Source organism: Lipomyces japonicus, assembly GCF_038497905.1.
Source record: "Lipomyces japonicus strain CBS 7319 unplaced genomic scaffold V1514scaffold_32, whole genome shotgun sequence".
Classification (NCBI taxonomy): domain Eukaryota; kingdom Fungi; phylum Ascomycota; class Lipomycetes; order Lipomycetales; family Lipomycetaceae; genus Lipomyces; species Lipomyces japonicus.
Genome location: NW_027117844.1, coordinates 15,770 through 37,699, shown reverse-complemented (window position 1 = coordinate 37,699; position 21,930 = coordinate 15,770). Strand labels below are relative to the sequence as shown.

General features: G+C 45.4%; 12 protein-coding genes across 12 annotated transcripts; 6 read left to right on the top strand and 6 right to left on the bottom strand.

The window, feature by feature from the left end:
- Nucleotides 1-4: 4 nt before the first annotated feature.
- Nucleotides 5-2,050, bottom strand: V1514DRAFT_334122 (uncharacterized protein). Its single transcript, XM_066928161.1, has 8 exons — nt 1,691-2,050; nt 1,481-1,629; nt 1,289-1,416; nt 1,196-1,221; nt 833-1,133; nt 419-769; nt 245-361; nt 5-183 (listed from the first exon to the last, which is right to left on the bottom strand). Exons 1-8 carry the CDS (start codon nt 1,904-1,906, stop codon nt 146-148), a joined length of 1,326 nt encoding a protein of 441 aa, XP_066782211.1. The 5' UTR covers nt 1,907-2,050; the 3' UTR covers nt 5-145.
- V1514DRAFT_334121 (ubiquitin-conjugating enzyme E2-binding protein) lies at nt 1,941-3,760 on the top strand. The gene is made up of 2 exons (XM_066928160.1): nt 1,941-2,804; nt 3,238-3,760. Exons 1-2 carry the CDS (start codon nt 2,169-2,171, stop codon nt 3,718-3,720), a joined length of 1,119 nt encoding a protein of 372 aa, XP_066782210.1. The 5' UTR covers nt 1,941-2,168; the 3' UTR covers nt 3,721-3,760.
- Nucleotides 3,738-5,125, bottom strand: V1514DRAFT_126596 (UAA transporter). Its single transcript, XM_066924438.1, has 4 exons — nt 4,883-5,125; nt 4,795-4,811; nt 4,382-4,725; nt 3,738-4,309 (listed from the first exon to the last, which is right to left on the bottom strand). The coding sequence occupies exons 1-4, from the start codon at nt 5,098-5,100 to the stop codon at nt 3,755-3,757; spliced, it is 1,134 nt and encodes a 377-aa protein (XP_066782209.1). The 5' UTR covers nt 5,101-5,125; the 3' UTR covers nt 3,738-3,754.
- A 228-nt stretch (nt 5,126-5,353) lies between these two features.
- Nucleotides 5,354-6,678, top strand: V1514DRAFT_334116 (uncharacterized protein). Its single transcript, XM_066928159.1, has one exon. It carries the CDS (start codon nt 5,489-5,491, stop codon nt 6,509-6,511), a length of 1,023 nt encoding a protein of 340 aa, XP_066782208.1. The 5' UTR covers nt 5,354-5,488; the 3' UTR covers nt 6,512-6,678.
- On the bottom strand, nt 6,556-8,021 carry V1514DRAFT_334114 (WD40-repeat-containing domain protein). Its single transcript, XM_066928158.1, has 5 exons — nt 7,966-8,021; nt 7,861-7,888; nt 7,726-7,778; nt 7,569-7,656; nt 6,556-7,500 (listed from the first exon to the last, which is right to left on the bottom strand). Exons 1-5 carry the CDS (start codon nt 7,980-7,982, stop codon nt 6,688-6,690), a joined length of 999 nt encoding a protein of 332 aa, XP_066782207.1. The 5' UTR covers nt 7,983-8,021; the 3' UTR covers nt 6,556-6,687.
- A 362-nt stretch (nt 8,022-8,383) lies between these two features.
- On the top strand, nt 8,384-12,083 carry V1514DRAFT_334110 (formate--tetrahydrofolate ligase-domain-containing protein). Its single transcript, XM_066928157.1, has 3 exons — nt 8,384-8,933; nt 9,003-9,201; nt 9,286-12,083. The coding sequence occupies exons 1-3, from the start codon at nt 8,689-8,691 to the stop codon at nt 11,869-11,871; spliced, it is 3,030 nt and encodes a 1,009-aa protein (XP_066782206.1). The 5' UTR covers nt 8,384-8,688; the 3' UTR covers nt 11,872-12,083.
- A 111-nt stretch (nt 12,084-12,194) lies between these two features.
- V1514DRAFT_334108 (succinate dehydrogenase) lies at nt 12,195-13,349 on the top strand. The gene is made up of 2 exons (XM_066928156.1): nt 12,195-13,086; nt 13,153-13,349. Exons 1-2 carry the CDS (start codon nt 12,337-12,339, stop codon nt 13,237-13,239), a joined length of 837 nt encoding a protein of 278 aa, XP_066782205.1. The 5' UTR covers nt 12,195-12,336; the 3' UTR covers nt 13,240-13,349.
- Nucleotides 13,350-14,210: 861 nt separating this feature from the next.
- V1514DRAFT_283284 (uncharacterized protein) lies at nt 14,211-15,733 on the top strand (the record flags this gene model as incomplete). Its single annotated transcript, XM_066925120.1, has 2 exons — nt 14,211-14,348; nt 14,582-15,733. 2 exons carry the CDS (start codon nt 14,211-14,213, stop codon nt 15,731-15,733), a joined length of 1,290 nt encoding a protein of 429 aa, XP_066782204.1.
- Nucleotides 15,734-15,851: 118 nt separating this feature from the next.
- Nucleotides 15,852-17,686, bottom strand: V1514DRAFT_334102 (uncharacterized protein). The gene is made up of 3 exons (XM_066928155.1): nt 17,490-17,686; nt 17,316-17,434; nt 15,852-17,229 (listed from the first exon to the last, which is right to left on the bottom strand). The coding sequence occupies exons 1-3, from the start codon at nt 17,568-17,570 to the stop codon at nt 15,924-15,926; spliced, it is 1,506 nt and encodes a 501-aa protein (XP_066782203.1). The 5' UTR covers nt 17,571-17,686; the 3' UTR covers nt 15,852-15,923.
- A 55-nt stretch (nt 17,687-17,741) lies between these two features.
- On the bottom strand, nt 17,742-18,523 carry V1514DRAFT_296356 (uncharacterized protein). Its single transcript, XM_066925436.1, has 2 exons — nt 18,317-18,523; nt 17,742-18,264 (listed from the first exon to the last, which is right to left on the bottom strand). Exons 1-2 carry the CDS (start codon nt 18,376-18,378, stop codon nt 17,820-17,822), a joined length of 507 nt encoding a protein of 168 aa, XP_066782202.1. The 5' UTR covers nt 18,379-18,523; the 3' UTR covers nt 17,742-17,819.
- Nucleotides 18,318-19,674, top strand: V1514DRAFT_334098 (DNA-binding protein). Its single transcript, XM_066928154.1, has 6 exons — nt 18,318-18,392; nt 18,469-18,730; nt 18,799-18,814; nt 18,873-19,003; nt 19,058-19,220; nt 19,282-19,674. The coding sequence occupies exons 2-6, from the start codon at nt 18,640-18,642 to the stop codon at nt 19,580-19,582; spliced, it is 702 nt and encodes a 233-aa protein (XP_066782201.1). The 5' UTR covers nt 18,318-18,392; nt 18,469-18,639; the 3' UTR covers nt 19,583-19,674.
- On the bottom strand, nt 19,539-21,869 carry V1514DRAFT_334097 (P-loop containing nucleoside triphosphate hydrolase protein). Its single transcript, XM_066928153.1, has 3 exons — nt 21,558-21,869; nt 19,620-21,498; nt 19,539-19,564 (listed from the first exon to the last, which is right to left on the bottom strand). The coding sequence occupies exons 1-2, from the start codon at nt 21,771-21,773 to the stop codon at nt 19,744-19,746; spliced, it is 1,971 nt and encodes a 656-aa protein (XP_066782200.1). The 5' UTR covers nt 21,774-21,869; the 3' UTR covers nt 19,539-19,564; nt 19,620-19,743.
- Between the last annotated feature and the right edge of the window lie 61 nt (nt 21,870-21,930).

Here is a 21,930-nt window from a genome sequence, read left to right as displayed (position 1 = left end):
TTTTGGACACTTTTTTTTTTTTACTAACTCAATTTGTTGCAGAGTTGTTTGCCTAGACTCAAAACCAATGCCGGGATTGATTTTTATAAATCATGTCTAGATTAATTCGCAATATAACAAAAAAAATTTTTTTTATTGTGAATTACTAAATAATTTTCACGTCCAATCTTTTCTTTTTATCAGCTATATATAACCTAAATTAGCGGGAAAAAAAAATTTACCCTTAGTTTTATTGATAACATACCATCTGAAGTTCCAAAAATCCATCCGTTAAATTCGGTAGCAAAGAATACTGCTTGACGAAGGTATACCGGATCTTGGTGATTATGAATCTCGTCCAAAGTTTTCAACGCTCGAATGGCTAAAAAAAATGTGATTAGTTGGTTGGCCCAGCATAAACAACAAATTCCAATCCAACCTTTAACATAATGAGCATCATGTCTCCATTTACCCGATAACGCCAACTCAGTAACATGTTGCCAATTTAATCTTGCTTCGTGCCCGGAATCGTGGTATTCAAGCAACTTGGCTTGAGACACGACCGGTCGTTGTGATGTCAGGTATGTTAATATTAAAAAAGTCCAAAGTTGACCAGCCAGTGATACTTGATGCTTGCGATCGGGCAATTGGCTTAGCAAGTTCAAAACCGCATTTGATACCGTGAGCGCATGAACAAGCACGAAATCGAATTGATAATTGCCCGGTTGATGAGTAGCGGTTAATAATAACGACGCAGCACGAAACAATCGTTTGATCGTGGCATCCAGATCTGGCCAAAAAAAATTTAAAAATCAACATTCTCCAACTTGAATTTGATTAATGCCGTACGTACCTGAAATGTCAAGTTTATGCAAGTAATAGGCCACGTCATTGGGAAACTCATTCAATATGGTAGTCAAGTCAATCTCGTTAGCCAGGTCCGGCTTCAACTTGTCAAACACTTGCGACAACCTAATTTGATCCAGCAACACGACTGGATCGGTTACCTGTTCTTGTTCGTGTCGTGATGACAATTTCTGACCATGATTGGCAACGAATTCATCAATTAAATTACCAAATGATGAAGAATAGTTTGTAATGCCTAGTGTTAATGCCTCGATTGCCACTTCGGCACTGTCAAGTTCGAACGCATACTTTTTTTTTTTTCAATTTAGCACCATGTAACTTCAAAAAAAAAAAAAATCAAGAAACTTACGGCCGTATGAATAAGGGGATGACCCACTATATATATATATACAATTATCCGTTAGCTCATTCGCTTGTTTGTGAATTCAAACCACCAACGTACGACCGCTGATTAATCCGTTGAGCAACTTGGCATCGTCAACCAGCAAATATTTGAGAATAATTTTGCGCCAATTATAATTAGCTTCCATGACTTCGTCACTGAAAAAATCATTATATCCCTTTTGATAACTAAATCATTAGTTAGTTTTCTTTTTTTTTTGTCATGAAAAATGAAATTCCTTTTGATGCGCACATTCGTTGACTGTAAAAATCTCGCCAATCATTTATCGTGACCTCAGCAGGATTATCCTCTTTCCATCGTTCGAGATCTGATGTCGTGTTTTCAAAGATTTCGTACAGCTGCTTCGCATTTGCGCCCAAGAAATAAGCTGATCCCAAGTGCTGTTTTTTGGAGGGGAAAAATCAGCTTATTGATAAAAATATAAAAACCTATTTAACTCACATGAGGAACATGATTATGAAACTTGTGATTGTTGTATAATACCGCATACGTGACATGGTTTGCACGTAGTAATTGTTGCAGCCGTTGCTTCGGATCATCAGATGGAGGCTTCAGAGCCGCCGCCAACAGCCGGTTGTCGATCTCATCCTCATCGCCGTCCGTGTTGTATGTGACCGGAACATTACGATCGATCGGTCTGGCAACTGAATTACCCATGTCGAATGTTGCTTGTTCTTTAGGTATTGACGAAGGGTGGGAAGAACGTCCGTTCTTATATCCCCCACATTTTAACGACGTCACGGTTGCGTGGTTTTTTTGTTGGGACGTTATAATTTATTTATTTTTTTTTTTTGCTGTCCTCGGCAATTGTTTATATAGTACACAACATCTGCAAATGAACGATATTTGAGTAATCCAATCATGCTGTTTATATAGTTTTTATATCTATTTATATGTCCGGAAATATTCTACAGCTATTATGGTTGAGCCAGAGCTGTCGTTTTACGGGGAATTTTTGCCCAACGTGTCAACCTTGACTGGCTCGATATGGCCCATCGACAAATTACCTGCTCACCTGGCATTGCTAAACCGGTCACAATTTTACGTCAAGCAAAATGATTCTCCCGATTCCGTGATGCGGTATTTTGAATTACCTGCCAACGTGGTCAAGGATCAAGAAATTTCACTGCTCAACAATTGCATGGTTGACATTGGCACGAACGTGATGACGTTTAGGATCAAGGCCGAGCGGCAACATGACCGCCGGCCGCACGATGTCGTGCAAGTGCAAGTGCCATTATCAGCCGTGGAATTAACACAAGCAGCAGCGGTCGAGTGCGGCAACGGTCACGAATTGTTTGTTCGAGGGCTCAGGTTTCTGGACCTGCCGTCCGAGAATTGGCATGAGTTGTTAGATTATTGGCATTGCCATAAGCCGGAGCATGAACATCATGGTAATCATGGCCATAATCATCATCATCATGACTATCACGACAATAATGACAATCACGGATCGAGTGCCATTTCAAAGGAGGAATTGTATCCTCGAGAATCTCTTGGCTTAGTCGGATCAGCTTATTTAACCACCGTCTTGTCCGACATTCCCGGTACCAAGGTGCGATTTGATTTGATTTGATTTGATTTGATTTCTTTTTTTTTTTTTTTTTTTTTTTTTTTTTGGATGCTATAACCAGGGCTTCAAAGAAAGTATTTCAGGATAACGTGTCCAACACTGAAGTGCTGATACAATAGCCCGATATCGAACTGCGCAACACAAAGTATAGTCAAATGTTTAATCCAGGAAGCTTTGGAAAAAAAAAGAAAAAAAAATTCCCTATCCGGGTTTTCATACCCATGGGTTAAGAATTTATTTTTTTTTTAAAAAAAAAAGGTTTTCATATTGGACGGTTGACTTTGCCTTGTGGCATTTGCTCCCTTAAAAGTTTACAAACTTTTAGTTTTTCTTTGGACATTGTCTTTATAAACATACCATGTTTGATTCAACGGGAGTAGACATGCTAATACATTTTTTTTTTTTTTTTTTTTAGGTACGCGATCGTGAAGTTGAATGCAAGGAATGTGGCATGCAGTTGGGAACATTGCACAAAAAAAACAATAACGTGGCAAAGATTTATAAATGGAACATGAAGCTTCAAGGCCAGGCATCTCCAGCCAAATTTGAAGTATTCATCTCGGCCATATTACTGGGCATTATTGGATTTCATGCGTCGTATCATTTCACGTTCGCAAACTCGTCCGACAAGGACTCACCGCGCGTGTTGGTTTGGGTGTTTAACACTGACGTTACGTATGCCACTTCTGAAACTGACAAGGTCAACCGGGCAATCAAGGTCTTGTACGACCTCGCACCGGAACCGGCATTGATTGAAAAAGTTCAACCTGAAGCGATTGATTTTGCTGAAAAGACCGTGACGGCATTGATTGAGTCGTTACAAAAAACAAACGACTGCCTGCCTGATTCAATGAAGCGGTTTGATACATGGCAAGTTGGCTTGCTTTGTCGCATGTAACACACACAAAAAGTGTAATAATATAAGATAATATTTATTTTTTTTGCTTGCCCGCTTCTCTTAACCGTGAACTTTCAATGCCATACCATGCTGCTCCGGCAAACACCAACCCCGCGCCCGCCAACGTGCCGATCGACAGCCGGTTGCTGAAAATGTAGATTGACAACAGCAAGCTGATGCACTTGCGCACGTTAAGCACGATCGTAACCGTTACGGCGGTGGCGGATCCGGCAAGCTTGTTTACGCCGCGCACGCAAACGTATTGCGTCAAGCCGTTTATTAGCAAATATATAACTTGCCTGGGCACAGCCAGTCCCGGCAACCATGATGGTGATATCTTGACCGGTCGTGATGCGGCCAGCGTGCGCAACTCGGTCACGATCGATTCGCGCATGGGCCAAAACATGGGCAAGGTCAGGAAGTGCATGAAAAACAAGTTTTCCCGCCAATGATTGCCGTAGCGCTTGTAAGTGAGTTCAGTGATTTGGCTCATGATGGCGGACAATGTCTGGGCTATAAACAGGATAACGATCCCGATGGCGAATTCACGAGTCGAATTCGAACCAGACGCATGACTATTGCCCGAACCCTTTTTTAAAAAAAAATAAGCAATGCCGACTCACTGAAAAAAAAAAAAAATAAAAAAAATAAAAAGTCGTACCTTGGTTTTGGCATCAAACAAGGTGGCAATGATGACTCCGGCCGTGAGCAAAACAATGCTGGCAACCTGAACTCTCGAATATTTCTTACCCGCTACGGTGCCGACCACGAGTGACAACACGGTGCCGCCGGATCTGAAAATGATGTGCACCGGAACCGAGATCTGATAGTTCCACACGTAATTGTTCAAAACCGAGACGGCGAAAAACAACGAGACGATGATGGCGTACCGCGTCAACGGCACGTGCGGTTTGCTAACGAAAAAAGGCGGATTGCGCCAGTTGAAAAAATGAAAATATCCTTCAAACGCAACAAACAAAAACTGAATGAACGTGATGAGGTTGCCTAAAATGCCAGCGACTGTTAGGGATTTCGATTCAATCTATCGAGCTTTCATACACATAATATACATGCCTGCCTTGGGATCTTCTCTGGGAAAAGGGCACAAAACCAAAGTTAGACAACATCGAACAACATGATGTGATTGCAAAACCAAACATACTTGACTATGGCTTCAAGGGCAAACACATTCGAACAGCACCCGCCAAAGATTAGGCTGGCGATGACGACCCACTGGGCAGCAGTGACCTGGGCAGCCGCAGCCGGTACGTTGACCTCGACGTTGGCCTTGGCCTTGGCCTTTGCCCTTGTAGCTGCCAAACCGGAATTGCTCGAGCGAATTGGCCGTCGCAAAGTTAGGCTCGAAACCGGACCCGCCATGAAGGTTATCGTGGTTGGCAAGCTTGTGTCGAATGTCGATTGAACATGTCTCGGTTCAACATGCCACGTGGGCGACAACGGCCGGGTAACCTCGGCACAGGCACGCTATGCGGCTCAAACCTTAAGTTTAAGCGCGCGGCATAACACCGCAGAAAAACGTGATAGATAGGCCATAAGCGCCACTGTTGTTGCGGGCATGGCCGAGATGGCCAATTTCAAATTCTCACGATTGTCTTGAAATTTGGCCCCTCGAAACACGAACAAATCCAGCGTTCGCCCTCCTTCGTTTGGTTTATCGCGCTGATTTAATACAAAGACAAGACTCCATATCAGCAAGCGGTTTTGTCAATCTTTTTTTTTTTTTCTCCGGCCTGAACGTGTTCCATGAATGTCGATGGATAGCATTTTACAATTTGGCACGTTGCTGGTGGGCAGAGCCTGCGTTCAGTGCTCGTCGAGCCAGCCAACATGCCCCAGTTGTGCTGATGACGAGGTTTGCGTGCTGTCGATTCAGACATGCACGTCGTGTGCGACCACGTCGTGCGTCAAATCATCTTCACCTTCATCCTCATCATCCGCAGCATCTTCATCGTCGTCGTCGTCGTCGTCATCTTCTTCATCGTCATCGTCGTCGTCGTCGCATAATGTGGGTGGCATTGTCGGCGGCGTTGTGGGCGGCCTAGTTTTTTTGTTGTTGTTGGCACTTTTCTTGTTTTTCTTCATTCGCAGGCGCCGAAGACAACAATTTCTGGCAGAAAACCCGCATGTTGATTCAGATCCGTCGTTTTTAGAAAAAAATGACGACTTGACGCCTGACGACGCGGAAGCAGCAGCGGCAACAGGTGCAGGTGCAGGCGCTGGTGACGGCACTGGTGCTGCTCGTGCATCGTATCCGTACGTTAATCCGGACAAGAGGCAGTCAACCCACACGGTCGCGTCCGTGGCATCATCTGCAATCACGCGTGCGTCCAACATCATCCCGATCGCATACATTCCCGGCGTGATTAACCGGTCAAATCCATCGTCACCATCCGAAGTACCGCCCATACCTGAAATTCCTACCAAATACGCCGGGAATTACTACGAGCATGCAAACTCTCGATTGCGCATGTCCGAACCACCGCAAAGTTATTATTCGGATGTTGACTCCGCCAGTTTGTCGCCGTATCGAAACATGTCAATCTATTCGGCTGGTACTTATGACTCGCAATTTGATGACGGCGTGAGAGACTCCGTGGCTGTGTCAGCTTATTCTTCAGTCGTTGTCGCACCGGCTACGATGACTGCCATTCGAGCCAAGCCAAACTTGATCATCAACAACAACAGCAGCAGCAATAGTAACAATCTAGCATTTAATCAGCATGAAAGTTCAATTGCTGAAGAAGCTGAAGATTACGACAACCGGATATGATTACGTGTATTTTTTTTTTTAAACATTGGAATAACATGATTGTTTTTGTGGTTTCGGAGTACATAATGATGGTAAATTTTGGATGTATAATAGACTATTTGTTTGTTTGTTTGTTTGTCAATGTTGATTTTTTATATTTTTTTTAAAAAAAAATATTTAAAGTACACCTAGTAATTCTATTCCGGACGCATCCGCTCAACATCGTACAAAAAGTCAAAGTACGGCTTGTCAAAATGATGAAGTCTAACATAACCATCCTCACCACCAGAGGCAAAACCTTTTCCGTCAGGCTGGACCACGATCGAGTTTAGCGGTCCGAAATGACCTTTCAACCGGCCAATCTCGTCTTCAAAAATCTTGTGATAAAACCTTGCCTCGAACTTGCCCTGACGACTGCCGGTCGTGGTCACGTCCTTGGCATCTTGCCCACCACCGAGAATAACATAGTTCTTGGTCGGCGTGATTGCGGCGGTATTGAGAGGCGCGTCGGCCATAAAAGTCTTCAACACGTTCAAACTCTTGGTGTCAAAAATCTTTGCCGTCTTGTCCTTGGATGATGTGATAAAATAGGTAAGGTCCTGACTGAATTGCAAATCGGTAATTTCCTTGTCATGAGCCTGCACCTTGTTAAGCAATTCGCCGGTCTTGGCATCGTATTGCGAGATCGAACCATCAAGGTGACTGCCGATAATCCATTTGTTCAGGTAGGACCATCCTGCCCGGGTAAACCTGTTACCTGGGGATGAAAACCGAAGGATTGGGTCCTCGACTTGCCTTGCTGTGACGTCAATCTCGACCGGGAAAATGTGCACGGTACTGCTGAAGTCGGTACGTTGCTCGGAGATGACCAAGATCTGATTCCCATCCTCGTTAAATTGAACAAACTTAACCGCGGTAGGAAAAGTCCATGTGTGAACGCATTTGCCGGTCTTGATGTCCCATAACTTCACGGTGTCATCAGCAGCACCGGTGGCAACAATAGTCGATGTCTGCAAAATTAGCAATCCCACACTTGACTTTACAGGCATATCTAATAATAATAATTAAAAACCCATACCGGATCAATATCCACACTCCACAAGGCTCCCATGTGACCGTTAAAAGTTCCTAATCGTTCACCATTATGTGAATAGTACACGTTCACGCTGAAAAAAAGAAAATAATATTAGCCGTCGTGCGATTGCCATTTGTTTTTGTCTGAATAATGAACATACACTTGATCCTTGGCAGTCGTGAAAAGCAAATCTCCTTCCTTATTATATTTAACCTAATCGTAAAAAAAAAAAAAATGAATTATTGTTCGGAATGCCAATTGAATATGTGATGCCTCTTCTCCCAGGCAAACTAACCTGAGTCAATGGACGCTCGTGTCCTTTTCTGCAATACAAATACCAGTTAGAAAACTTCTTATCCTTTTTCCACGTTCGTACTCTGAAGTGATTCAATAAACATACAGTAAAATAGGTCTCATTTTTTTTTATTTGTATTGGCAATTATAAAATGATGCTTGTGCTGCAAATGAGAGAATCCTCCTCAACAACTTTGAAGCAAAAAATTTGCCCGCCCGCAACGCGGCGCAGCTTGTCACGCACAGTAGCACGTGATATAAAGTTGCATGTAACCGGTAAGAAGGTGCGAAAATGCTGAGTGTTTTGCTTTCCGCTTGTGATATACTGCTACCAGGTTGGCGCTTGTGTTTGCATATATTAGACAGGGCCATAGAGCTGTAATAGAGAAAACGATTTTTACAAACTACATTGTTCGCCCTATCAATAGTTTACGGGTATGTTCCGGATCAGTTTCCAATATGTGCCAGCATTATGCCTGCTAATATTCCCTCAGATCTGCTTCTTCAATTCTTAGAAATTAGATTGATTGTTGAATTAGTACCGGCATATTTTGTTTATTTTATTTTGTTCTACGTTTCGCTTTTTTGTTTGCGTATATATATATATATATATATATATCCAACATATTGTCCCGTATAGCGAGCGCGAAATTTTTATTTTTTTTTGAAAGCCGGCAAACAAAACAAGTGCTTCAGCTACAGCGGCCGTGATTTGACCGCCAATAGACACACCATAGCTTGAATCTAAAATCTTAGCCGAGCCGAAGACTTCATTTGCTCTTCTCCTGGAAAAGCACAACCCAACGAGCCAGAACGCCGACTTGACGTGATGCTTGTCCGCATGCGAACACGACGAGCCACGCCTCAGCCACTGTCGCCGCACGCGCACCGCCGCCTCGCTGCGCCACGAACTCCGTTTGGGAAAGTCCTTACCCCGACGACTCATGTTCGGCCGGGCAAGACAGCAGTTATCAGTTCAAATTTTTCGCGGCCCCTCGAATCTCTCGTCCGGTTGTTCTCCACATCATCTATCGCCATGGTTGCCGAACTTATTGATGGCACCGGCATTGCCAAGTATGTCGAGCTTGATTGCGCTTGAATTTTTTTTTTTTTTTTTTTTAATCATACTCATTTGTGATGCAGAGCCATTCGAGAAAGCATTCACGCTGAAATTGATGCCGTGCAAAAGATTCGGCCAACGTTTAAGCCGTCGCTGGTTATCATCCAGGTCGGAAACAGACCAGATTCTAGCACCTATGTTCGCATGAAGTTGAAAGCCGCGCAAGAGGCAAATATTAATTGCTTGCTTAAGGTCTTTCCCGAGGACATTACTCAGACGGACGTACGGAGAAATTTTTTTTTTTTTTTTCTTTTCCTTTTCTCACGATATGTGACTCCCAATAGCTAACTGAAGATGAATTTATAGTTGCTTGCCGAGGTTGATGCTCTTAACAATGACACTACCGTTCACGGCGTGCTTGTACAACTTCCGGTTCCGAATCATATTTCTGAAATTGCAGTCACCAACTCTGTCGCTCCAGAGAAGGACGTGGACGGGTTTGGACCTCTTAACGTTGGCGAATTAGCCAAGCGCGGTGGCTCTCCCCTTTTTATTCCATGCACTCCCAAGGGTGTCATGGTGCTTTTGGAGAAATCTGGCGTTGAGTTGTCGGGCAAGCGGGTTGTCGTCCTTGGCCGATCAGATATTGTGGGCTCGCCAGTTTCGTACTTGCTCCGCAATGCTGATGCCACGGTTACCGTGTGCCACTCGCGCACTCAAAGCTTGGAAAGTTACCTGAAGGAAGCCGACGTTGTTGTGTCTGCAATTGGCAAGGCCGGATTCGTTAAGGGTGAATGGCTTAAGCCTGGCGTGGTCGTTATCGATGTCGGCACGAATTACGTGCCAGATGCGAGCAAGAAATCGGGCCAGCGCCTAGTTGGTGATGTTGAATTTGCGTCAGCATCTCAAGTTGCTGCCAAGATCACGCCCGTTCCCGGCGGAGTCGGTCCCATGACCGTGGCCATGCTGTTGCAAAACGTGGTTGATGCCACCAAGCGTGCGTTTGAAGTCCAGGCCAAGCGTCACATTACTCCGTTGCCGCTCAAGATCGAGGCCAAGGTTCCGTCTGATATTGCGATTTCTCGTGCGCAAAAGCCCAAGCATATTAAAGACGTGGCTCGCGAGATTGGCATCACTGATTCTGAGCTCGAATTGTTTGGAGCCCACAAGGCCAAGGTCCAGTTGTCAATTCTTGAACGCCTGGCTCATCGCAAGAATGGCAAGTACGTTTTGGTTACGGGTATTACGCCGACCCCGCTGGGCGAGGGCAAGTCTACGACCACGGTTGGTCTTGTTCAGGCACTGGGTGCTCATCTCAACAAGATTGCGTTTGCAAACGTGCGTCAACCATCAATGGGACCGACGTTTGGTATCAAGGGTGGTGCTGCTGGTGGTGGCTACTCACAGGTGATCCCGATGGACGAGTTCAACATGCATCTGACCGGCGACATTCACGCGATCGGTGCCGCGACCAATCTTTTGGCGGCCGCGATTGATACCCGCATGTTTCACGAAAGCTCGCAAAAGGATGGCCCGTTGTTCAAGCGATTGGTACCTGCCAAGCGCGGGGTGCGAAAATTCTCGCCCGTCATGTTGCGCCGGTTGAAGAAGCTCGGGATCGACAAGACCAATCCGGACGACCTGACCAAGCAAGAGGCAGCCAGGTTTGCCCGTCTTGATATTGATCCTGACACGATCACGTGGAGACGCGTGGTCGATTGCAATGACCGGCACCTGCGCACGGTCACGATCGGGCAGGGCGCGGCCGAGAAGGGACACACGCGACAGACCGGGTTTGATATCACGGTTGCGTCTGAGTGCATGGCCGTGCTGGCGCTTTCAAACTCGCTGGTGGACATGCGCGAGAGGCTTGGCCGCATGGTGGTGGCGTCGTCCAAGGCAGGCGAGCCGATCACGGCGGACGATATCGGATGCGGTGGCGCGTTGACCGCGTTGCTTAAGGACGCAATCAAGCCAAACCTGATGCAAACGTTGGAAGGCACGCCCGTTTTTGTTCATGCCGGACCGTTTGCGAATATTTCGATCGGTGCGAACTCTGTGCTGGCGGACAAGATGGCGTTGAAACTTGCCGGAACCGAGCCTGGCGAGGATGAGGCCGAGCAGTCGGGATACGTTGTGACCGAGGCCGGTTTCGATTTCACCATGGGCGGCGAGCGGTTTTTTAACATCAAGTGCCGATCTTCAGGATTGGTTCCGGACGTTGTGGTTATCGTTGCCACCGTGCGCGCGTTGAAGCTTCACGGTGGCGGGCCGGATGTTACTCCCGGCGTGGCACTGCCCGACGTTTACCTTCAGGAGGACGTTGAGATCTTGCGCAAGGGATGTGCCAATTTGGCCAAGCACATTTCCAATGCCAAGCAGTACGGCTTGCCGGTCGTGGTTGCGATCAACCGGTTCGAGACAGACACGGAGGCCGAGCTTGCGGTTATCCGTGAAGAGGCATTGAAAGCCGGTGCGGATGATGCGATTCCGTCGAACCACTGGGCCGAAGGTGGCCGGGGAGCGGTCGGGTTGGCCGAGGGAGTAGTCAAGGCAGCCAACAAGGTTGAGGGCAAGGACTTTAAGTTGTTGTACGACGTGGACAAGACCGTGGAGGAGAAGCTTAACATTATTGCCCAGAACATGTACGGTGCCGACAAAGTGGAACTGTCTGAGCTGGCGCGACAGAAGGTGGACACGTACACGAAGCAAGGATTCGGCAACCTGCCGATCTGCGTGGCCAAGACTCAGTACTCGTTGTCTCACGACCCAGCATTGAAGGGCGTGCCAACCGGATTTACAGTTCCGATTAGGGACGTTCGAGCGTCGGTCGGTGCCGGGTATTTGTATGCTCTGGCAGCAGAGATCATGACTATTCCGGGCTTGCCTACGCATTCTGGATTTATGGATGTCGAAGTCGACGAGGACGGAGAGATTGAAGGATTGTTTTGAAAAAAAAAATAAGTGGTTTGGATCCGTTTCAACAGGGAACCAAAGAGGGGTGGGCAGGTGAAGGAATTTTTGTTAATAATTATTATTATTTTTTTTAAAATCGGTTTATTTTGTTTTTTAATTTTTGTTTTTATTGTTGTACTAAAAGTGTTTTCATTCAACTGGCGCAGGATAAATTAGTATAGAAAAAAATATATTGTTTAATACAAAAACAAGAGATATGGCATAAGTGCAGCGACTGCGAGAGCGGGAGCAAAGGGTCAGGCCAATCGGAGCTTGCGCGTTTGCAACTCACGGAAGATTGCCCGGAGAAAGCAACGAAGGAAAAGGGTTCCGTTCCCCGCCATAGCTCACCACAAGGCTCAAGCTTTTTTTTTTATCTTCTTTTTAATTTGTTTTGTTTTATTTTATTTCAAATCTCAAACCCAACCACGTTTCAATTGCACGTTTGTTTGTGTTGACAAAATGTCTTTATACGTTTGCAAGAATGCGGTCGGTCGAGCAGGCATGCGATTGTTTCAATCACCATCAAGCATTATGGTAGGCCGAGGCCTGGCCACGGCAACGTCGGAACCGGCCCAGCCGTCGAGCGCACCTCGCATCAAGAAATTTCAGATTTATCGTTGGAATCCGGACACGCCTGAGGTGAAGCCTCACATGCAGGACTACGAGATTGATTTGAACCAGGTCGGGCCGATGACGTTGGACGCGATCTTGAAGATCAAGAACGAGCAGGACCCGACGTTGACGTTTCGCCGGTCGTGCCGGGAAGGCATCTGCGGATCATGTGCGATGAACATCAACGGCACAAACACGCTCGCGTGCTTGTGCAGGATCGACACGGACACGTCGAAGCCGAGCAAGATTTACCCGCTGCCGCACATGTTTGTGGTCAAGGACCTCGTGCCGGACCTTACCCAATTCTACAAGCAGTACAAGTCAGTGAAGCCTTACTTGCAACGGGCCGAATACCCTGCCGACGGCAAGGAGACGTTGCAAACGATTGAAGACCGAAAGAAATTGGACGGATTGTACGAATGCATCTTGTGCGCGTGCTGCTCGACGTCGTGCCCTTCGTATTGGTGGAATCAGCAGGAGTACCTCGGCCCGGCCATTCTGTTGCAGACTTACCGATGGCTGGCCGACAGCAGAGACCACGCCAAGGAGGAACGCAAGCTTGCGTTGGAAAACAGCATGTCGCTGTACCGATGCCATGTGAGTATTATTCAATCACGCGGTTCGTTGTGAGCATTTGACGGCTAACGAGTGTTTATAATTTAGACCATCATGAACTGCTCCAAGACGTGCCCGAAGGGATTGAACCCGGGATTGGCCATAGCCAAGATCAAGAAGGAGATGGCTGTGTAAGCATGCTTGTTGAAAACGGGGGGTTGCCAAGGGGCTTGTAGGCAGGAGGCGGGAGGCGAAAGCCGAGAGACGAAGTAGCGAGACGAGAAATGCATTCATTTACTACTTACAGTGTGATTTTTGTAGACACAAACTCAAGTTTCAAGATTTGCTTGCGACCGGCAGGCCCGACACGGTTCCGGCTGACGATTGTGATTGTGATTGATGATGATTGCCCGGCTGGGTGTGGTGTTCGTAGTACGCAAGCAGCCGATGATGCCGTGCTTTGCGCCAGGCGGCCGCTCGTCCGGAATCACGTACGTGTTGACCTGGCCATGCCTGCTGCCTCCAATACGGTTCCCAGTGCAAGCTGTTTGGAGAGCCTGCCTGAGCAAATGCAAATAAGTGGAAATGGAAATAGAAATGGAAATGGAAATGAATATGGCATTGTCGAGCTGATTCTACGACGACAAGTACCAGGACAAGTCCAGCTACTTGATCTACATGTCCCCACGTATAATCACACACATGTAGCTGCACTCATTCGTTCGTTCGCTCGTTCGCTCGTTCAACTCGCCGGTCCCAGCCCCGGTCAAACGTCGTCGTGACAGCGTTCCGGCCCTCGTTTTGGCTTTTCGGTGTCGAAGCGCAGCGGCACTGAACCTTTTTTTTTTTTCTCGCTTTCGGTGCAGAGAAAAGCTTTTTTTTTTTTTTTTTGGAGCTGATTGATTGTTGATTTAAAACAGATAATCTTATATAAATATATATATCATTGCCTTTGCCATGTCCAATCTCGCACGCACAACCACCCGTGCTGCTACTGCTGCCTCGTCCTCTTCTTCGGCCAGCCGCTTCCTTGCCTCGTCGTCTGCTTCACCCCGCCTTTTCACTGCTTTTGCATCTCGCAAGTTCGCCATGCCTTCCGCCGGTAGTATGTTTTGGGGTTTTATTATTATTATTATTATTATTATTATTATTATTATTATTATTTCATGTTATTTTTGCGTCGTTATTGTTCTGACATTGGCCGGTTCCGTTTAGTTTCTACAAAGATCAAGGTCAAGAATCCCATCGTTGAACTCGACGGTGATGAGATGACACGAATCATCTGGCAATTCATTAAGGATAAGGTAAGAAGGTCATTCAATTCGTATGCCAATTGATTTTATTTTATTTTATTTTTTTTTTTCGTTGGTTCATCTTGATATCACTTGTTTTCTTACTCGGTTCTACAATTACTCATTCTGGGTTAATTTTTTTGTAAAGCTCGCGTGGGGTAAATCAATGGTTGAATTTCGAACTGACATCTAATTCTTATCCCAATTTTATAATATATTTATTTGTTTTTTTGCTAACGTACTAGCTCATCCATCCTCACCTCGATGTCGACCTCAAGTACTACGATCTCGGCATTCAATACCGTGACCAGACTGACGACAAGGTCACGATCGACGCGGCCGAAGCCATTCTCAAGTACCAGGTCGGAGTCAAATGTGCCACCATCACGCCTGACGAGGCCCGCGTGAAAGAGTTCAAGCTCAAAAAGATGTGGCTGTCGCCGAACGGCACGATCCGCAACATTCTCGGCGGCACCGTGTTCCGCGAACCAATCGTGATCCCAGCCATCCCCCGTCTTATTCCCGGCTGGACCGAGCCCATCATCATTGGTCGCCATGCTCATGGTGATCAATACAAGGCCACCGACGTCGTGTTCCCCGATGCCGGCCAGCTCGAATTAGTATTCACGCCCAAGAACGGCGGCGAGGTCCAGCGCTACCCGGTTTTCAACTACCCAAGTGCCGGTGTCGGCCTGGCCATGTACAACACGGATGAGTCCATCCGTGGCTTTGCCTACTCGTCATTTGCTCTGGCATTGCAAAAAAAGTACCCGCTTTACATGTCCACCAAAAACACGATCCTTAAGCGATACGATGGCAGGTTCAAGGACATTTTTCAAGACATTTATGATAACGAGTTCAAGTCCAAGTTTGAAGCTGCCGGAATTTGGTACGAGCACCGCTTGATTGACGACATGGTTGCCCAGATGATCAAGTCTAAAGGCGGATTCATTATCGCGTTAAAGAATTACGACGGTGACGTGCAATCCGACATTGTCGCTCAAGGGTTTGGCTCGCTCGGATTGATGACCTCAGTATTGATCTCGCCTGATGGCAAGACGTTTGAATCCGAGGCTGCTCACGGAACCGTCACCCGTCATTACCGGGAACATCAAAAGGGCAACGAAACTTCTACAAACTCGATCGCTTCCATCTTTGCCTGGACTCGTGGTCTTCAGCAACGTGGCAAGCTTGATGACACCCCGCAAGTGGTCGAGTTTGCTCAGGCTCTTGAAAAAGCCACCATCGATACCGTCAATCTTGATGGCATCATGACCAAGGACCTTGCCCTTGCTCAGGGAAAGAAGGAAAGAAGTGCTTATGTCACCACTGAGCAATATCTCGATGCCGTCGCTGACAGGCTCAAGAAGGCGTTTGCTGAAAAGTCAAAGATTTAAATTTTTTTTAACAATTTTGTTGTACAAATTTTTTTTTTTTTTTTAGTTCTAAACCTCTATCGGACCGAGACTTTTGAGCATAGAACAAAGTGAAACAATTAGTTTTGTATTTAAAATGAGTAATTAATGAATGCATTTAAAAGAAAAAACACCGATTTTATGTTCTATATGGTATATGTTTATGTATATGCTATGGCTGGCCACCAGTAGCTGCCCATTCAGCTCGTGACATGCCGATAGGAAGTTTTGGTGGCAACACCGGCCGGCCTTCAAGCCTTGCCCTGGCAGCTTCAGCTTCAATCTTGGCAAGTTTTTGTCGTTCTTGTTCGGCAATCCTAAATTCTTCATTTTTGGCACTCAACATTTCGGTCGCGTTTGCTGGTTCGGGCGCGTACGTGGATGGCAACAATTTGTCAGACACGACCCTGGAACGGCCGGTTTGAGAATGCAAGCTTGCCAATCGATCCGGAATCGGAATTGATGACGCAGAGTAATATGCTGTTGGTGTCGATGGCGACGGCACCAAATCTTCTGCTTTGACTTGCTCATGTTGTTGTGATTGCTGCCGGATTGACTCGGCGTCTTTGATCGCACTCGATAACGGCAGGTTCTTTCGACGAATTTTTTTACTTTGTAGGCTTGGAGAAGGAGAATGAATAACGTTTTCTGGAGATGACAACGAAAGCCGTGATAACGGACTATGTGTATTCCGATTCACTGGCGAAGAAGGAGTCATCATCATCATCGTCGTCGTCGTCGTCATTGTGGCCTGATAATGATTGCCTGTTACCGGCGAACTGGACAGGTGATGAATGTTGCAAGATGATCCGTTATGAGGCATCGGTCTTGGTCCGGGGCGGCGATATTCCTGAGATTCAAACGAGTGAGATGCAGACTGTCCTTGCAAATACTCAGGTTGCGGTCCCAGAAACAACTGTTCCAGTGATGCCGGCGGCTGTGGTTTCGTAGGCAAATGCAACACCGGTGGAGAACTTGAGTGTGCCGGTGGCCGTGGCCGTGGTAAGGCTGGTGATCGGGGAATGTCAGGAATAGAGTGCCGATGGCGGCTTGGCCTGCGGGGAATCGGAGGTCCCTGAACATATGGCCCGTTTAACACAAACGGCGATGATGACAATTGAGGCAAAGGAGATGATGGCAAAGATTCAATAAATGTGTCAGTTAAGGGTGACGAAACTGATGGACTTACCGGACCAGACAATCGGTTTCGTGTTGTCGATACAGGGTAGTAACTTAATTCAACAAACACTTCACCAACATCATGTTCGTTTCGAAGATATAAAGGATACCAGCCATCATGGCCTTCGATAGGTTTGACCCGCATGGCAGGCTTAATATCGATCGAGCATTCGCCTAACAACGTGACCATTTCGTCGCCCTTGCCTGCTTCACCTTGTCGTCCTGGTTGATGATCGAATACTCTTAAAAGCATGGCAGCACCTGCCGTGTCATAAATATCAAATCGTAATTCCGCATCCCTAAAATTTTCTCCCAGTTTTGTTAGTTTTTTTTTTTTTTTTTTTGATTCTTGTTAGTTAAAATGCAATTAGTTTGGAATTATTACCATACAGGAGCAACTTCACTTGATGTAGTTGCTTCAGGAAGATTAGTTCGGTGAGTTATTTCGCCAACGCTGCAGATGCAATACGGTTGTTGACCTTGCGTGACATGTTTTAATCGTCTCTAAAAGGCTAAGTCAGTCTTACTTTAACCATGATTCGTAGCTTATAAAACTTACAGCTTTTAAAATGATGGCAACCAAAATCCCATTTTTCTTTTCGCCATTTAAATCGGCCTTGGGCGATAATGCGGTTCGCATTATCTTTTCGTATGCGCTATAGTCGTCATTCACTTTGTCGGGTTTGCCGTGCTTGGTCCTTCGTGTTGTTGTTGTCGTTGTCGCCTTTATATAGAATGCGAGATGCTTATTTTAAATGTTGTGGATTTCGAACGCGAATGCGCGCATTTTACGTTGGACGAAATTTATAAGTTACGGGTGCGAATAATTTAAATATGTACGATTACTTTGTTTTGACTGAACAAGCATATTTTAGCACGACGAATCAATCTAATTTGCCAACTTGGAAGCAAGAACGGCACCGTAGGCAGCGGTCGTAAACAGGCCGGCCAAGTTTAGAATCGTGCTGGCGCCGTGAATGGTACCAAATTCCTTGTTCAGCTTCTTCATGTCCTGGCTGACGCCCTCGTCATAGTATTTCTTGTCCTCCTTGACCTCTTGAGCATGTCGTCGGCCCATGATCTTAACCGTGCGAGGTCCAATAACAACCAAGTTGATCAGTGACGTGATTGCAGACACGGCTAGCACGACGATCGAAAACCCATCGTTCTTGATCGGAAACGGTGCCGTCAGGGCCAAAAAAACAGGCAAAACGGTTTGCATGGCAAAATAAGGGGGAAAAATCTTGCGTTGCAACGCAGAAAATTGATTACGGGGCAAGGCCTTGAACGCAGTGATTCCGACAAAAAATGATTGGTAGATGGTTGATCCAAACCTGGCCCACATTTAGAGGTTGGTTTTCCAAAACAGTTAACAGCTCAACGTACAGAAGCGAGTAGCCATACAAGTGGTATGGAACACTTGATGAAAAAATTCCAAGCACACCCATTTTATTTCAATTTCGTACGTTTTGTTTCCGTTTTTGTTTTGCAAAGAGTTCGTGAGAAAGCTAGAGCTGATTTGGAGGAATCGAAATCAGGAGCGCATTCTCCGTAATAAGGTTACTTACTGATAATCTCTGATAATCGGTTACCATAACAACAGCGAAATTTCCCCAAAAACAGTGCAACCTCGAAATCTTGTAAACAAAAAACCATTTGGTCGCCATTTTGTATAATCATATCTCCAAAAAAAAAATCCGCTTTTTATTATGCCGTCTTCAAAGTTAGCAGTATCGACTGCTCCGACCAGATCAAAGCTAACGTTGAAAGGATCGTCCAAATTAGTTGCCGAGTTCTTTGGTATGATTTGTTTTTTTAAATAATAAATTATTTGGTTAAAGCAGGTCTAACGTGTAACTATTATACAGAGTATAGTGTTAACAGGTATAGTTACCACGCCATGAAAAAAAAATTGCAATAATTGTTATAGTAACTGGCGCAGTTTGTTATTTCAACGTGGAATATATCCAGCAGAGGATTTTCAAGTTGTAAAGAAGTATGGATTGAACATGTTAATCACGGTCGATGAAGAAGTGCGCACATATATACGCAGAATTATGTCACAATTGAACAGTAAGGATCGGGGTTATACATTTACTTACGACAGACAGGTTAATTTTTTAATAGAATGGATCGTTGGAAACAAGATTTCATCTTTTGTTGTTGCCATCATATCGAAAGACACGGCAGAGGTGGTTGAACGATGGCGATTCGATATCGAAGTTTTCTCTAAACTGTCATCCAATCAAAAATTATCAATTGATTCTCAAGATAATGAAAATTCGGCCCCGTATGTTTTATAATTTTTTTTTTTTTTTTTTTTCATGATTTTAATCTAATTTGTCTTAAAGTGCAAACAAGGCAACGAAACCAGCACCGTCAAACGAAAAGACATTGGAGGAAATCCAATCCGAGATTCAAGCAATCGTTCGGCAAATAACTGCCAGTGTTACATTTCTTCCAGTGCTTGAAGGACCTCATACTTTTAACGTCTTGGTTTATGCTGATGGTGATACTCAAGCACCAGCAGAATGGATTGATTCCGACCCAAAGGAAATTCGCAATGCAGAACAAGTAAAGCTAAGAAGCTTTAGTACTGCTTCACACAAGGTTGACACAATGGTGGCCTATCGTCTGGGTGGCTCAGAATAATAATAATAATAATAATAATAATAATTATATGACTTACGATTTATCTTTTTTATGTTTCAAAATATATCCACGCGTATTTTCTTTTTATGTACATACTAAGCAGCTGATTATTTTACATATTATACATATACGTACGGCAAAGTAATTTTCTTTTTATTTGTTCACCTTGCCAAAAAACCTTGATAGGCTTCTTGAGGGATGGAAATCTTGCCAATTGATCGCATAAGTTTCTTTCCTTCCTTTTGATTTTTCAATAGTTTCTGCCTTCGACTAATATCAGACGCATGAAGTTTTGCCAAAACGTCCTTTCTGCGTGCAGAAATGGTTTCACGAGCAACAACCCTGCTTCCGATCGACGCCTGGATCACGACTTGAAATAATTGTGCTTTTAAAAATTTTTTAAACTTGATGACCCACTCCTTGCCTCGTTTGTCAGCCAGGTTTACATGCATGACCTGTGCCAACGCGTCCACGCTGACTCCGTTCACGAGCAACTGCATCTTGACTAACTGTGATGACTCATACCCGGCGTCTTCGTAATCAAGCGTGGCATAGCCCTTGGTTAAGCCTTTAAGCTTGCCAAAGAAATCATCAACCAGATGAGCGGTCGGGATAAAATATTGCAACAGTACTTGATTGCCCTGCGATAGAAAAGTCATGTCGTTTTGACGGCCGCGATTGTTTTCACACAGTTCAATCACGTCACCGAGATATTCCTGGGGGAACGACATGATGGCCTTGACCATTGGTTCCTGCAAGTCAGCAACTTTGGCCTTTCGAGTGGCCAGGTCAGGGAAATCTTCCGGATTACGAATAATCGTGTCCGTGCCGTCTTTCCAAACAACCCGGTATGGAACGGTTGGCGCGGTAATGATTAGCGACGCACCGTATTCATTTTCCAGCCTATCCTGAAACACGGACGCGTGCAATGTGCCTAAAAAACCGATTCTCCAACCCAGGCCTAAAGCGTTCGAACTTTCCTTTTGTAACGAAACACTTCTGTCGTTTAATACAAGCTGATTAATGCGATCATCAATTTGTTGAAACTCAACACCTTCAGCCGGAAACGCGCCCACAAAAACCATTGGTTGAGGTTCTTCAAATCCAGGTAACGGTTCGACTTCGTTACCGACGTGCATCAACGTGTCACCAACTAGTGCTTCCTTAATGTTTTTCATGCCCAGCACGGCATATCCAACTTGGCCGGTTTTAATGTGCGGCATGGACTTGCGATCCGGATGCAAGATGCCAATGTCACGAACCTCGTATTTTAACCGCGAATGCGCACTCATGACCTTGTCCCCCTTTTTTAACGAGCCATCCACAACGTGAATCAACAAAATCACACCTAAATAGTTATCAAACCATGAATCTACCAGTAAGCATTTTAGCGGCTTGGAGATAACTCCGGTTGGGGCCGGAATCCGTTCAATTACGGCCGGTAAGATCTTGTCAACGTTGATGCCGGTCTTGGCCGATACCGAGATCGCGTCATCACTGTCGAGTTCGAACATTGTCTCAATCTGCTCTTTTGCGCGAGGAATGTTTGCATGATCAAGATCGATCTTGTTGATCACGGGGATCAATTCCAGTCCCACGCTGTAGGCGAGAAAAAAATTAGCCACGGTCTGAGCTTGCACGCCCTGACTGGCGTCGATCAACAACAACGCGCCACCACATGATGCATAACTTCTTGCAACCTCAGCCCTAAAATCAACATGACCCGGTGTGTCAACCAGATGTAGCAAATAGTCCTCGCCTTTGTAGTTGTAAAGCATGGCGCAAGTCTGCGCCTTCACCGTGATTCCCCGCTCACGTTCTACATCTAGCCGATCCAAAAACTGACCTTGACTTCCTTTTGGAATGGTGCCAGTTAATTCGAGCAACCGGTCACTTAATGTAGACTTGCCATGATCCTAAATTAAGTTAGCATGTTCAAAAAAACGTATGGCAAGGTATATATCACAAAACATACAACGTGAGCAACAATTGAAAAGTTGCGATATCTTTCAAGTGGAATTCTATCTACCCTTGACGCCAGCTCTTCGTCTGTATAGATCAAGTTCTGTTCCGCAGCATGTGCAGAAGCGTAGCCATGCCGACTACTACCGACCCTGAACCAGTTGGCGTGATTCCATTGTCGAAGCCAAACCGTCCGAGACACAAAAACTGCTGCTCTAAAGAACAACATGCGCCAATAATAACCAGGCAATGTATTAATTGTTTACTTAATACTTCTTTACGTCGACTCACGCCTACATTCAGTTATGAGATATATGATAAATTTTGTTAGTGCGGGGATTTACGCGGCGCGTATTTCTGAGACCAAAAACCTATTTCGCCAGTTT

What these genes read in the sequence shown, in the direction of transcription:
- V1514DRAFT_334122 (XM_066928161.1), bottom strand. Translation starts at nt 1,906, where the DNA reads ATGGGTAATTCAGTTGCCAGACCGATCGATCGTAATGTTCCGGTCACA. An exon ending in ATCCCCTTATTCATACGGCC is followed by an intron (nt 1,134 to 1,195) that starts GTAAGTTTCTTG and finishes AAAAAAAAAAAG; the next exon opens with TATGCGTTCGAACTTGACAG. An exon ending in TGATGCTCATTATGTTAAAG is followed by an intron (nt 362 to 418) that starts GTTGGATTGGAA and finishes CATTTTTTTTAG; the next exon opens with CCATTCGAGCGTTGAAAACT.
- V1514DRAFT_334121 (XM_066928160.1), top strand. Translation starts at nt 2,169, where the DNA reads ATGGTTGAGCCAGAGCTGTCGTTTTACGGGGAATTTTTGCCCAACGTG. An exon ending in CCGACATTCCCGGTACCAAG is followed by an intron (nt 2,805 to 3,237) that starts GTGCGATTTGAT and finishes TTTTTTTTTTAG; the next exon opens with GTACGCGATCGTGAAGTTGA.
- V1514DRAFT_126596 (XM_066924438.1), bottom strand. Translation starts at nt 5,100, where the DNA reads ATGGCGGGTCCGGTTTCGAGCCTAACTTTGCGACGGCCAATTCGCTCG. An exon ending in TGTTTGATGCCAAAACCAAG is followed by an intron (nt 4,310 to 4,381) that starts GTACGACTTTTT and finishes TTTTTAAAAAAG; the next exon opens with GGTTCGGGCAATAGTCATGC.
- V1514DRAFT_334116 (XM_066928159.1), top strand. Translation starts at nt 5,489, where the DNA reads ATGTCGATGGATAGCATTTTACAATTTGGCACGTTGCTGGTGGGCAGA.
- V1514DRAFT_334114 (XM_066928158.1), bottom strand. An exon ending in ACGACTGCCAAGGATCAAGT is followed by an intron (nt 7,657 to 7,725) that starts GTATGTTCATTA and finishes TCTTTTTTTCAG; the next exon opens with CGTGAACGTGTACTATTCAC. An exon ending in GGAGTGTGGATATTGATCCG is followed by an intron (nt 7,501 to 7,568) that starts GTATGGGTTTTT and finishes CTAATTTTGCAG; the next exon opens with ACATCGACTATTGTTGCCAC.
- V1514DRAFT_334110 (XM_066928157.1), top strand. Translation starts at nt 8,689, where the DNA reads ATGCTTGTCCGCATGCGAACACGACGAGCCACGCCTCAGCCACTGTCG. An exon ending in GATGGCACCGGCATTGCCAA is followed by an intron (nt 8,934 to 9,002) that starts GTATGTCGAGCT and finishes TTTGTGATGCAG; the next exon opens with AGCCATTCGAGAAAGCATTC. An exon ending in AGGACATTACTCAGACGGAC is followed by an intron (nt 9,202 to 9,285) that starts GTACGGAGAAAT and finishes ATGAATTTATAG; the next exon opens with TTGCTTGCCGAGGTTGATGC.
- V1514DRAFT_334108 (XM_066928156.1), top strand. Translation starts at nt 12,337, where the DNA reads ATGTCTTTATACGTTTGCAAGAATGCGGTCGGTCGAGCAGGCATGCGA. An exon ending in TGTCGCTGTACCGATGCCAT is followed by an intron (nt 13,087 to 13,152) that starts GTGAGTATTATT and finishes TTTATAATTTAG; the next exon opens with ACCATCATGAACTGCTCCAA.
- V1514DRAFT_334102 (XM_066928155.1), bottom strand. Translation starts at nt 17,570, where the DNA reads ATGCGAACCGCATTATCGCCCAAGGCCGATTTAAATGGCGAAAAGAAA. An exon ending in TTGCCATCATTTTAAAAGCT is followed by an intron (nt 17,435 to 17,489) that starts GTAAGTTTTATA and finishes TTAGCCTTTTAG; the next exon opens with AGACGATTAAAACATGTCAC. An exon ending in AGTGAAGTTGCTCCTGTATG is followed by an intron (nt 17,230 to 17,315) that starts GTAATAATTCCA and finishes AGAAAATTTTAG; the next exon opens with GGATGCGGAATTACGATTTG.
- V1514DRAFT_296356 (XM_066925436.1), bottom strand. Translation starts at nt 18,378, where the DNA reads ATGGGTGTGCTTGGAATTTTTTCATCAAGTGTTCCATACCACTTGTAT. An exon ending in TTGTATGGCTACTCGCTTCT is followed by an intron (nt 18,265 to 18,316) that starts GTACGTTGAGCT and finishes AATGTGGGCCAG; the next exon opens with GTTTGGATCAACCATCTACC.
- V1514DRAFT_334098 (XM_066928154.1), top strand. Translation starts at nt 18,640, where the DNA reads ATGCCGTCTTCAAAGTTAGCAGTATCGACTGCTCCGACCAGATCAAAG. An exon ending in AATTATGTCACAATTGAACA is followed by an intron (nt 19,004 to 19,057) that starts GTAAGGATCGGG and finishes ATTTTTTAATAG; the next exon opens with AATGGATCGTTGGAAACAAG. An exon ending in GATAATGAAAATTCGGCCCC is followed by an intron (nt 19,221 to 19,281) that starts GTATGTTTTATA and finishes TTTGTCTTAAAG; the next exon opens with TGCAAACAAGGCAACGAAAC.
- V1514DRAFT_334097 (XM_066928153.1), bottom strand. Translation starts at nt 21,773, where the DNA reads ATGTTGTTCTTTAGAGCAGCAGTTTTTGTGTCTCGGACGGTTTGGCTT. An exon ending in TTTCAATTGTTGCTCACGTT is followed by an intron (nt 21,499 to 21,557) that starts GTATGTTTTGTG and finishes AACTTAATTTAG; the next exon opens with GATCATGGCAAGTCTACATT.